The sequence below is a fragment of the Malaclemys terrapin genome, chromosome 17, assembly GCF_027887155.1.
Source record: "Malaclemys terrapin pileata isolate rMalTer1 chromosome 17, rMalTer1.hap1, whole genome shotgun sequence".
NCBI lineage: Eukaryota > Metazoa > Chordata > Testudines > Emydidae > Malaclemys > Malaclemys terrapin.
This window is the reverse complement of record NC_071521.1, coordinates 21,504,109-21,517,309: the sequence shown is the minus strand read 5'-3', so window position 1 is coordinate 21,517,309 and position 13,201 is coordinate 21,504,109. Positions and strand designations below refer to the sequence as shown.

The 13,201-nt window shown below is 51.2% G+C and overlaps 1 protein-coding gene across 3 annotated transcripts in view; it reads left to right on the top strand.

The window, feature by feature from the left end:
• Positions 1–12,986, top strand: part of TOR4A (torsin family 4 member A) — a 36,433-nt gene extending 23,447 nt beyond the window's left edge. For all 3 annotated transcript variants that reach the window (XM_054007037.1, XM_054007036.1, XM_054007038.1), the window contains one exon: positions 7,986–12,986. In XM_054007037.1, coding sequence (XP_053863012.1) covers positions 8,023–9,303 — 1,281 coding nt within the window. In that variant the 5' untranslated portion in view covers positions 7,986–8,022 and the 3' untranslated portion in view covers positions 9,304–12,986. The remainder of the gene's footprint in view (positions 1–7,985) is intronic.
• The last annotated feature ends 215 nt before the right edge of the window (positions 12,987–13,201 follow it).

Below are 13,201 nucleotides of genomic sequence, written 5' to 3'. Positions count from 1 at the left end.
TAGGGCACGACACCAATATTAATAGAAAATCTCCATAATGTATTGTCGGTGCAGTTCCATTGGGGATTGTAATGGAGGCGCTGCAGTGGCGGTAGAGCTCATGCAGTTTTCTCACAGTGTCTAATTCAACTTCTCTGACGTAGAGTATGGCGAGCTGGCATAGTTTAAAAACTCTTGAGTGACAGAACTTCTGTTGTCACTTTGACCACAGAGCTCGTCTGGTAGGAGATTCCTGGCCTGCTTTGCGTTCTTATGACTGCAGTTTTCTGTGCAGAGCATGTTTCAAAGTGAAGATTGATTGCATGGTGGTTGGTTTTGCTTGCTAGGCTCATTATTTATTAGTGAATTCAGTACAACGTTGGGTAAAATGTTATTGAAATGTTGAGTTTTGACATTAAAACCAATTAAGCAGTGAAGTATAAGAACAAACTAGCTGTAGCAATGCTGGGTAATTTGTACTGAGTACCTGACTTATTTAGTGTTAGTTTTACTATTAATGTCTATTCTAGAATAATTTGGGAATTATTATCGATTGTGTTTATGACGGTAGTACCGATGGGCGACCCCAGAATGGGGTCCCATTGTGCTAGTGTCATTTTCACCCTCATGGCAAATCCCAAATGGGACATAGAATCCTTGAGCTCAAGCACCCCCAGATCAATCTCTGTGCTGTACAAATACAGAGTAGTAAACAGTCTCTGCCCTGAAGAGCCTACAGTCTAAATAGACCAGACAGACACAGGGCAGGGAAAGGGGTAGAACACACCAGCAGATGGCATGGTAGGGCCATGACTTTTTTGTGGGGAGTGTTACTTAGGAGGGGATCAACTACATGAAGGGAAGGAGGGGGAGAGGGACAGGTGTGGATTAGTGGAGCTGAGGTGGAGAGGAGGGTTGGAGCAAACAGCCAATCAGCACAGGACCCAGAAAAGCCAGTCAAAACCAACATACTAAGACAATAAAGCAAAGGATCAGAAATTCAGAATCTAACTCAGAACATTTCATTACTTCATCTTGTGTCTACTTTACTTACGGAATGGATACGCTCTTTGACCAATCATCAGAAACTAAATTTCTTCCTTCCTCCTTCTGCCCCGTCCCACCACTGCATGTACCATTTGACTCAGGGCCACAGCCGCACCGTGAAGGGGGAGGGCTTGGAGAGCTCAGTTTGTAAGAACAGGATTTACATAGGGTGACTATATTTCCCCAAAGGAAAACGGGACACCGCGTGGGGCAAGCCCAAGCCCCCCTTCCTCCTTGTGCGGGGCTGGCATCGCTGCTCTCCTGACTTCCTGCTACTGACTTCCTGCCTGCTCTTCAGTCCGAGCCCTGCTCCCCCCAACTGATCAAGTTGGCAAGAGCAAATGAGACAAATGCACACTTTTGCGAAAAAAGTCAGGACGGCCAGGACAGGGCTTAAAAAAGGGACTGTCCCGGCCAAAATGGGACATATGGTCACCCTAGATTTACAGCTTTGCAACCATGCTGAACTGAGCAGACCGGAAGCAGCACTCAGGGTTTCCCAGGAGAGCTTGGGTGCTGTCTGCATTCATGCTCTAGGCTCCTCCTAGTCCAGCAGTCACCCAAACACACCGCACACAGGACACCTGCCTCAAAACCTGCAGTTACTACCGTTACAGACAGCGTGGTAAAGTACAGTCAACATTAGATAGATCAAACCATTACTGCTGGGCAGTACAGTTACCTGGCAAATCAGCATCAAATGGGGGCAGTGGGAGAGAAACATTCACCTTGGCTCTGAGCGTGTTGGCATCAAACAGCTCCATCAACTGCACCCCAGACATGCCCACAGCTTCACCCTAACGCTCTTAGGAAGAGAACATTTCCCCCAGCCCGTACAATTAACTTTGTGATTCCCCAGATGTGAGGCAGGAGCAGAAACCATTTCTTTATGCAAGAGAAGCATATTGCATCCAAGTCAGGTCTACCTCTGGCTCCATGAAAATCTCCCTCTCTAGGATGCTGACATCTGGTTATGGACCATGGCCTGCAAATGCACACAAGCCGCACGTCCAGCACTACTGCCGTTACCACTGGCCATGGCATACTCCTCTTAACTCAGCCAGCCAGGGAGACCGATAAGGGCAGCGCCAGGTCTCTGCTAACAGAAAGTGCAAAAGTGTATGGGACACAGTGACACAGGATGGCAGACTAATGGTGAGATCCAAGGCCCAGCACCTCCAGGCAGTGCGATCCGCTCTTCACCCCCTCTCAAGGCCTGACGGGGCCATGCTGTGGAGGGCTGGGGGCTCTCCGGGCTATCCCCGTACCATTGAGTTCCTGGTGAAACACAGCAAGACAGTCTGAGATTCTCTGGCTGGAGCCTTAGTGATGAGCTTGTCCCCTCCCCCACGGGCTTGCTCACGGGGAGCCATCCAAACCCAAAACTTGTGAGATGGGGAGGAACGAGTGAAACTGAGCTGAAAGGTCCCTATGCCTGTGCAGGGACACCTCCATGTCCAGGCATTTCTAGGAGCCTGCGCATGCCCCTCTGCCCAATAGGATCTTTCCGGACCATTTAACTTTCACTTCCTGGCTTGTCCCATGGCGTTTCCCTGGTTACTCATGGGCATCTGAGCTAACGGGTTCTGCTACTTCTGGAAAAGTCCTAACGGTGACATTATCCAACACAAGTTCCATAGACTCCCTTTCATGGTACTAAATGTTCAGTGTTGCCAACTCTTGTGATTTTGTCCTGAGTCTCACAGTAATTATTGTTTCCTTAAAGCCCCCGCTCCTGGAGTCAAGTGGGACATGCAATGATTTCAGCCTTCAGTCTTATAGAAAAAGTTAGTTTCCAGCCCTCCTGGATGTGCAGAGAGCTTCAAAATGTGACCCTGGCGCACCCTAAAGGCTCAGAAAGGCATTTAAAAAGAACACCACATCCGTTATTTGTACATAATCTCCATGATTTTAAAGCCAGTCTCATGATTTTTGGTAGACCTAACTCATGATTGTTGAACGTTTGGGGTTGGCAATGTAAGTGCCTCCTACAGGTCTGTGTGACATGGTTCCTCAAACTTCCTGCGTGCACAGAGTTTGCTGGATCTCAGCTGTAGTGATGAAGGGCTAACAAAGTTAGCGTTACAGTGACATAGCTAACAATCAGAACTATCCAGGGAATAATTAGGAACTCTCAACTATTCGAAAAGCAGAGTACTCCACTCAGAAGGAAGTGGGGGAGAATGAATTCGCTCCCCTGGCTTGCTTAAGCCATATTTAACCTGTGTGATGTCTAGGCCTGAAGAAAGTAGAGGAGTAATTGGAGCAAGGCCAGCTGGAGGCTAATTTCCCTGGAAGCAGAGAACTGGGCAGAATTACTCATTGCTTACTGTCCCTACGTGCAGTTTTGTTGTCTTGTCTTTTAATTTGTTTTGTGGTGAATGACTCATGATTTACTCTCACGATAGCGAAACAAAAACCCGCGTGAATAAATCGTTTACCAAGAGGTGACTTAGATGTTTCCGGCTTCCACAAACGAAATGGAAAGACGGCAAAAAGCAAACGTACTCTCTGCCCTGGCAAAGAGCTCGGGGGGGACCAGCAGGATGCGTGGGAGGGCGATGCGTAATGGAGACTCTTTGCCACCATTCATTGGCCTCTGGGGTCTGTGTCTACAAGGTCATCACAATTGGCACTAACTGGCCCCTTTTGTGACAGCCTCAGCTTAGGCCAGGAAATGCCAAGGGGGTGGAGAATTAAATACCCTCTCCCCGTGGAGTTGCTTCCTCGGGTGCATGGTCGGGGAAGGGGGAAGAAACGTCTGTGGCTCGGTGGGTGAAGGGGTCAGAGGAGGAGGGGTAGCCTCTGGCCACCCGCTACTTGGGCCAAGGTTCTCTTGGCCGATCTGCCCAGTCTCCTCGCTCTGCCTCCCTCAGGGCCCATCTTCCCTTCTAGGGTTCTGCTCCTCACTCCGCCGCTTCCCGTGGGGCGCCCCTGCCCCCCTTCCCCTGGCTGCTGCTCCTGCCGTTCACCCCAGGACACCCCCTGGCGGTTCGCCTGCTCCCCTGCACACGCTGCGGCTGCTGCTCCTCCCCCAGGGGCGCCCCGCAGCAGTTCTCCATCCCAGCAGTGGTCCCAGCCAGGCTGCTCCCCAGCCCTTCAGGTGCGTCTGTCGCCCCTGCGCTGAACTGGGCTCCAGGGCTCCCCCAGGGGGACCAGGCCAAGGATGGAAATGGCCAGGTGAGGCCAGCGCTCGGGCTCCTGGTGCCATTAGGCCCCACGGGGTGGGCGGGAGCCGAGCTGGGGAAGGCGGGGGAGGCTGGCAGCATGGCAGTGCCCGCAGGCGGGAGCTGGCTAGGCTGCAGGGACAGGCGGACAGTGGCCCAGGCAGTTGCCATGCAACCTACGTCTGTGCCACCCCACCAGGCTCTCCTGTGGCACTGCCCCCTGGCTGCGGGCCCTTCACAGGAGAGCTTCAGCAAAGTGCAGGAGCTCCCCACCGTGCCTGGCTGCTGGCGCTGCGCTGCCCCGCGAGCTCACTGCTGTCCTGTGTGTGCCACTGGAAAGCACTGGCCACTAGGTGGCGCAGCCGGGCAGCATTTTCCCAGGCCCCGCTGCTTTCCCACAGGTGCACCTGTGCTAGGTCCTGGGAGTGAGTGACCTGCAGGGGAGCAGCAGGTGCAGCGCCTGGCTGGGGGCGAGTGGCCTGCAGCCTGCCCGGGCAAGGCTCACGTCACAGGTGAAGCTAAGCCCCGTGTGTTTTATCTGTGCTGAGGGCGCAGGGCTCAGGCAGGGCCTTGGAGGCGAAGGCCAGGGGTGGGGAGCAGATTATGATGAAACGTCCCAGCAAAGCCCTCATCTCCTGGGGGCGTTTTGAGGCCTGTGGCTCTCATATCTCAGCTGTTTCTCAGCGGAGGCAGCTGCACTTTACCTAGCTGCGTTCCCGCCATAGTACCTGGGGGAGGTTAGGCCTCACGCCCGGCCCGGAGCAAACGGGGATTGGTGTAGCGTGGCTGCTGCACTCTCATCCCAGCGGTGGTTGCATGTCAGTGGTGGGTGAAGGAGTCCCAGCAGCTTGGGAATCCTGCAGGGTGAAAGGTGATCCCTTGAATTCAATGTACGGTACAAGTGATGCCTCTCAGAGCTCAAGAAGAGCCACCCCCGCTGGCTGCCTATTAGCTGGGGAATGATGCCCTGTCTCCATTTGTCCATTCCTAATCCACGGGCAGGTCGCTTGTAGGGCAATGCTGGCTCTGGCTCTCCCTCGATCAGGTGAGGAGTTTCCTAGTTGCTTTTTGCTCGGACATCTTTTCAGTTCCTGAGAGTTTGTTATTTACCACGGCCCCAGTTTTTGTGTCATCTGCAAACGTTATCAGTGATCACTTTATGTTTTCTTCCAGGGCATTGAGAAAAATGTTAAATAGCGTAGGGCCAAGAACCGATTCCTGCGAGACCCCACTAGACTTGATGATGATTGCCACTTTACAGTTACATCTTGAGATTTATCAGTTAGCCAGTTTTTAATCCATTTAATGGGGTTAATTTTATATCATTCTAATCTATTAATCAAAGTGTCAAGTATCATGTGGTGCCAAGTCAAGTGCCTTACAGAAGTCTAAGTGTATTACATCAACACCATTACCTTTATAAACTAATGTTGTAATCTTATCAAAAAAAGATAGAAGGTTAGTTTGACAGGATCTGTTTTCCACAATCCCATGTTCATTGGCATTAATTATATTATGCTCTTTGAATTGTTAATATTTTTTGAGTCCCATACCAGCTGCTCCATTAGTTTGTCCAGGATCGATGTCAGGCTGACGGGCCTGTAATTACCTGGATCATCCCATTTACCTTTTAAAATATTTGCACGTTAGCTTTCTTCCAGTCTTCTGGAACCTACCTAGTGTTCCCAGACGTATAGAAAATCCACTTTAACAGTCCAGAGAGCGCCTTGGCCAGCTCTTTACAAATTCTTGGATATAAATTTTCTGGACCTACTCATTTAAAAATTAAAAAACCTCTATTTTTGTAACTCCTGTTTAACATCCTCCTGAGTTACTGCTGGATAGGAAAGTGTCTCACTGTGGGGAGGTCTCTGGATAGTCCAGGGCAGGGATCTGGGCAGTGTAACTTGTTGCTGTGTTTGGTTTGATCATCCCAGTGACTCATACATTGGTGTTTTAGGTTCTGGTCTAATGTTACGAGTTAATATCCCGAGCTATCTGCAGTGCACAACGACAAGTTTTATTGATCCTACAACACCCAGGATCTGTGCTACTTATTGCTGAGTACCATCTACTGGCACCTTATCTATCAACTAGCTTTCACAGCTCCAGCATTTATAAGCTTCTCTCTGTGTGTATGTCCAACAGCTTCTATGTGTGCGTGTGTCTGCACGCACACGCATGTGGGTTCGTACATCTAGACGTTTCTCCCTTTCAGTGTGTGGAGTATGTTTGCTTGTGTATGTCCTGCGTTTTCTTTCTGTATGTGTGTAAGAGGGCCAGACTCACCCCTGCGGCACCTCCTGCTGGTCACTTCTGGGAATTAGCTCTTCCAGCGTCCTGGAGCGCCCCCTGCAGGCTGGTGATCCACCTGTCCTCTGGCCCCATGTCTCTCCCGGACCCCGGTGCCCTTGTATCTGGGGTGCTGCCCCATGGCAGTACACCCCTCAGTACTAGGGTCTCCCCTCCCTGGGGAACCCCCACCCATTATCCCTACCTCACCTCAGCACTAGGCCACTGCCAGTCACCAACTAGCCCCCGCTCCCTGGGGCAGACTGCAGTATAGGCCACTCATCACTGGCAGGGTTGGGTTTGGACCTGCTGCCTTGGCCTAGTCCTGGGCTGCCCTCTGCAACCCCGAGTACCTCTTGGCCTTCCGCTAGGCCGCAACCTGGGGCTTTCCAGGCTGGAGCTCCCCAGCCCTGCTCCACTCAGGTATGCTATCCCTAGCTCCCTGCAGCCAGGCCCTTCTCTCTCTGCACTCAGAGAGAGACTCTTGAGCTCCTGGCTCCCAGCCTCTTATACAGGCCAGCTGGGGCCTGATTGGGGCGTGGCCCAGCTGCAGCTGCTTCCCCAATCAGCCCAGCTTTTAGAGCTGCAGCCCTCGGCAGGGCTGCTTTCAAGCCCTGCCAGGCAGGGGCGGGTGTCCACCCCGCTACAGTGTGTGTGTGGTTGTATCTAGCCGGGGAACGGTGGATTTAAGGCTGGGACTCAGGTGATCTGGACACAATTGGTCGTTCTACCACAGATTTCCTGTCTGACGTGGGTGAGTTACACGGAGTCCAGTTTTCAAGTGCTCAGCATCTACCACTGGAGCCAAGTTTTCAAAACAGCTCAGCACCCAGCACGCTCAGGTCTTCTGAAAATCTGGCCCTTTACTTCAGTTGCTAAAGGGGCAGTGAGCTCTTCTGTAAAACTGGCCCTGATAGCGGGTGCTGAGCTCTTTGCAAACTATGGTCCTTAATCTCTCTGGGCCTCCGTTCCCCATCCGTACAATGGGGATAGTAGCACTTCCCTACTCGCAGGGTGTTGCGAGGACAAGTTCAGTAATGTCTGATGGGTGCTCAGAGTGATGGGGGCCATAAAATTACCTGGATTGATACACAGCCCCTGAGTGGGTGCACCTCTAACAGCTTCTCTCTCTCAATATCCAGAGTCTTTAAGGCCAGACGGGACTATTAGTCCATCTAGCCTGAACTCAACAGCCGTAGAATTTCACCCTGTTGCCTCTGTATTGAGCCCTTGTGTGTGGCTAAAGCATCTTCGTGAAAGAGATGGAGAATCCACCACTGCCCTTGGTGGATTGTTCCAGTGGTTAATCACCCGCACTGCTAAACATCTGTGCCTTCTTTCTAATTTGAATTTGTTTGGTTTTAACTTCCAGCCATTGGTTCTTGTTCTGCCGTGCTCTGCTAGATAAAAGAGCCTGGTATTTTCTACACGGGGAGGTATGATCAAGTCACCTCTTGCTCTTCTATACATTTATTTTCGCACTGTCTTTGTGTTTTTTAGAGAAGACACTTTGAATGGTTTATGAGAAGAAAGCAAGATGGACGGAAGTCAGCCCCGCACCGAGACTCCCACGGCTCCCAAGAAGATCTCTCTGCTTTCCTCTCCCATGCGGGCAGTCATCCGTCTGCGACGAAAAGTCCAGTTCCTGAAGAAAAGCCGCCTGCATCTGAACCTTCCCAGAGAACAATCTCCAGAGCTGGTCCAAACTAGGCTTCTTCAAAGGCAGATTTCCTTGAGCCGAACAAACCTGTGTAACCCTTCGATGGCCCTCTTTAATCAAGCCACCTTTGACAGTTCTCAGTACTTCACCTTTGACACCTCTGTGGACCATTCAGTGGTGAATAAATACAAACGGAAGAAGTCCCGCAGGAAGTCCAGGGTGGTGTTGTATCCAGAAAGCTCCAAAAAGTACCTTCCAACAGAGCAAAAGAGTAAAGCAAAGCGCTGCCTTCTCTTGCTCATTGGCATCATCTGCTTCCAAATACTAAATGCTATTGAGAATCTGGATGACAACCTTCAGAAGTATGACCTAGATGGGCTGGAGAAAACCATGCACCGGGAAGTATTTGGGCAGAAGGTGGCTGTGGACAGAATTATGGAATTGTTGAAAGAATACCTGGCCACCCACATACACAACAAGCCATTAGTGATCTCCTTCAATGGCCCACCTGGGGTTGGAAAGAGCCATGTTGGATGGCTGCTGGCTAAACACTTCCGTTCAGTCATGGACAATGACTTTGTGCTTCAGTACTTTGTGATGCACCACTGTCCAAACAAGGAGGCTACTCCTGCTTGCCAATCGGATTTGTCTGAAAAGATTTCCGAGATGGTCACCAGAGCAGAAATAGAAGAGAAGATACCATTGTTTATTCTGGATGAGGTTGAGCTCATGTCTCCAGTCCTGCTGGATACGCTCAGCAGATTCTTCCAACCGAACCAGACCAACGAGTTCCTCAATGCCATCTACGTTCTAATAAGCAACGTAGGGGGCAGTGAAATCACAACGTTTGCCCTCCAGAATGTTTCCAGTGACCTTCTGCACCAGCAAAGACAAACAGAAGAACTGCTGTACATTATCCAGCCTGTTCTGACCCACTTCCACCCTCTTTGGAAGTCTGCTGACATCATCCCATTTGGTCTGCTGGAGAAGAGTCATGTCATAAACTGCATCTTGGAGGAGATGATGCGGGAAGGGCTGTATCCCGATCAGAGCCATATTGAGAATTTAGCTAGCCAGCTCGGCTATTACACTACAGGAGGCAGGGAGTACGCCATAACGGGCTGCAAGCAGGTCGGAGCCAAAGTCAATCTACTGTAGCAGCAACCATAAAGAAGAGGCCAAATCCTGTTCTCGGCACTTTGCACTCAATGGAGATAGCCTGGCTGTCCACTGGCGTGACTGACAGCAGATTTTGGCCCAAGATGCATTTCTTCAAGAGGACAGATATGAAGCTGTCCCAGTGACCACGTGATAAGAGGGTTCCAGGAGGCAGAACAGCAGCTGTCACCTCTTCTAAGATGAGCTCTGTTCTCCTACTGATTTATCGGACTTGAGTCACTGAACTCCCACTGTCCTGTTGACTAAGGCCAGGATCTCTCGCTGAGGATATGTCTGCAAAGCAATGTAAGGCCGGGTCTGAGCCCGGGCACAAGCCAACCCCCCTTGTGTCCACCCTGTAAATGTGCTAGCCTAGGGCTCCAGATCCAAGGTTCTAGGACCCTGCAGGGCTGGAAGCTCCGAGCCCTACTGCTTTCCTGTGTGTACGTGGCCCCAGCTTGATTTGGGTCCGGAAGTCCTCTGGATGTATCCCAGAGTTCCCGGTGGCAGAGGAGCAGCGCTGCAGGCAGCCAGCGCAGCAGCTGGAAGTGCCATTACTGCCTGGCCGAGCACGTTCCCTGTTCCTGCTCCTCTCACAGTAGCTGCTCCTGCTCCTCTTTGTTGCTGCGCGCAGGGATGGCTCCAGGCACCAGCGCACCAAGCACGTGCCTGGGGCGGCAAGCCGTGCGGGGCGGCCTGCCGGTCGCCGTGAGGGCAGCAGTCAGGCTACCTTCGGCGGCTTGCCTGCAGGAGGTCCACCGGTCCCGCGGTTTCGGCGGCAATTCGGCGACAGGTACGCCGAAGGCGCAGGACCGTCGGACCGCCCGCAGGCATGCTGCCAAATCCGCGTTCCCAGTGGACCTCCCGCAGGCGCGCCGCCGAAAGCCGCCTGACTGCCGTGCCTGGGGCGGCAAAACACATAGAGCCGCCCCTGGCTGCGCGGAGTTTGCCGGAGCAGGGAGCAAAGCTGACAGGTGGGAGGTGGCTCCTGGGGGTCATCCCTCCGCTGGCTGTGCTGAGCCAGAAGCTCTGCCGCTCTGCTCTCCGTGCCTTGGGGCTGTGTGTGCAGGGGCACCGGGCAGTGTGCACGGTCAGGGTGGGGAGTAGGAGCCAGCCCCCAAAACTTCCCCACAGCCTCCTGGGGATCCCTTAGCCCTGCCTCCCGGGGGGGGCGTCAGGAGCCGGGATAAGGAGATTTCTGTGAGGTGCAGGAGCATGCTTCACCCCAAGCCCCGGCCATGCACTTTACCGCTCCGCAGCCAGCAGCAGCCAGGCGGGGTGTGTGTGTGTGTGTGTGTTTCCTCTGATACCTTCATTAGGTTGAACTTCTGTGCACTGCAGTGCGGATGCCAGAGCCCTAGGTTTGAGCACGGGTCAGAAAATCCTTAACCTAGAGTTAAAATGCAACTTAGACAATCAAGCCCAGGGTTCCCTGACACAGGTCAGCTGACTCGAGACCCACTAACCCGAGGCTTACATTGCTGTGTAGACAGCCTCCAGTCATATTGCGACCTCTTTTGTGTCCCTCATACACATGTACCCAGCAGTTTATTCATTGGCAATGTCTCAGCAAGTCTAGGAGATGAGAATAAATCCCCCAGTATATGTACACGGCAGAAGTGATTTAATGTGGGGGAGATGGAGAGACATTTGGGGTGACACTCATCAGCATGCTTAGCTAGGTCTCACTTTGTCTTCAGACTCGGAATCTGCAATCTCTGCCTTTCCAGGGTCTGGCTGGACCTGCGATAAAGGCTAACTGGCTTAAGATCAGTCTAGCCAAGCTAGAGATGATGCTGGCAAGTAAGGGAAACATTTGGAATAGCTGATGCAGACTGTGACTGTTACCCACCGACCCTTGGTGTCAGAATTATGCATTCTTGGGTTCTTTTTCTCCCCGGCTGCTCTTGGATGCCCTGGCAACAGCAGTCTCCTGGAATATGTTCTACCATCTCTGGTTGCCTTAGAAGTTGTAGCCTGATGCAGACTGTGCCTTTGTCACTTCCCGGCTAGATTCCTGCAATGCACTTTTCTTGAGACTATCCTTGAAGACCACTCTGAAGCATCAGAGAATGCAGCTGCCTGCTTGTTAAGGTCTTCTTCATGTGGCCTTTGGTATAAACTCTGCTGCTTGTTTTGTTTCTGAGTACAATTCACAGCACTGATTATCTAGAGAGCCCTTACATGGGAATTCACAGGTGCAAGGTAATGTGCCTTTTGAATACTTTTTGTGCACATTGCTGGGTTCGAAAACTATGCTAGAACAGGCCCTGGGCATCGTGTGAACAGCTCTGTGAAACCCAGACTCACTGGGCAGCAGCCGACAGAAACAAAAATATCAAGTTGCAGGAGGAATAGGAGAGGAAACAGCACTGAAAAATATGATAATACCATTGTTATGGAGCGACAGTCACCTCTCTACTGTTAAAGGTTGCAACCAGCTTCCATTATAAAGCCCTGTTCTAGTCCTGCTGTAACCCTAGCTTGGAAATCTGGTACATGCAAAGTTTCAACGAAATGTATACAACTGTATACAGGTCTTTATAATATTCCCCCAATTAGAAATACTGTCTGTTGTCTAACCTTTCTGCGTCTCCGTCTAGCTCAAAATCAGTTTGTTGTCTTCACACTTCCTGTACCGTTAACTCTCCTTGAACATTCATGTGCAGTGGAAGAATTGATGAAAATAGCATGTAATTAAGCAAAGGGGTTGGTGACTTTTTTATAGGCCCAATCCTGTTTGCATTGACTTCATTAGAATTATGTGAATAATGGATTTTTTTTTAGTGGACATTCTGAAATATATATCAAAATTTGGTCTGGATCCATTTAAAAAACAAAAATTTCTAAGTACATTTCAAAAAGAAAAGTCATTTTGAATCAAACCCCCAAAATATTTCATCTGGAAAATGTCAAAACAAAATGTGGACTTTTCCAAAACAGTTTAGTCAATTTGACACAAATTCACAAAAGGTTTCAGTTGATGCAAATCTGCATCTATTAGCAAAAAAAAAAAAAAATTTCCGACCCAAAGTTTTACCGAGCTGTACATTTCAATGGAAGTTCTGGGTCTGACCCTGTCCCTTTGATTTCAACAAGAGGGATTTTTTCCCATTGGCTCCAGTGAATGAGCATGAGACATGGTGTGCATCTGTTGTCCGGAAGCACCTTACAAAGAGGCGGGCTCTAGCTAAGGACTGACCGTGAGTGCTGCTTTTAGCTCAAGTGTTGGGGTTCGCGAGGAGCCGGTCACCTCTCCATGGTGGAAGACGCAGCCCAGCTGCCATTCTAAGGCCGATACTCACTCGCCGGCGCTCAGAAATCATCGTGCGAGGTTTGGAATTTTTAGGGCTCACTCTCCGGCAGCTGTTCTGAAAATCTGGAGCAAGCATAGCGGGAACTTTCTGAGACTCCGCCATAATAATAACTCCCTTTAAAGAAAAAAAGTCAGTGGTTTGTGTGTCTGTCTCCACCAGCCCTGACATGACAACAGGCTATTGCCGTCTGTAGGAGGCACCCCCCAACACACTGTTCCCTCTGCAACTTCACTCCATGTCTGTTTTGCCCCATGGCTACCCCCTGCTGCCTCCCGATGCTCCCCCAGAGTTCACCCCCACTGCCCACTACTACACCCCGATTGCCTCATCCCCCCTCACTGCATGCCCCTCCCCACAGCCCCAACCCCCAGCCGCCTCAGCCTTCCCTCCATCTGGTACCCGGCCCCCTTCCCTGCCCCCACTACCCAACTCCACTGTCTCACTCCTTGAGAGAACCGCCTGCTACAGTTGCCACCTCAGTGCCTGGCCCCTGCTACCCTTGGCCCACGCTTGGACTGCTACCCCGATCCCACACAGCACGCTCAGACACACTGCCACCTTCTCACATTTCCTGGTCCTTC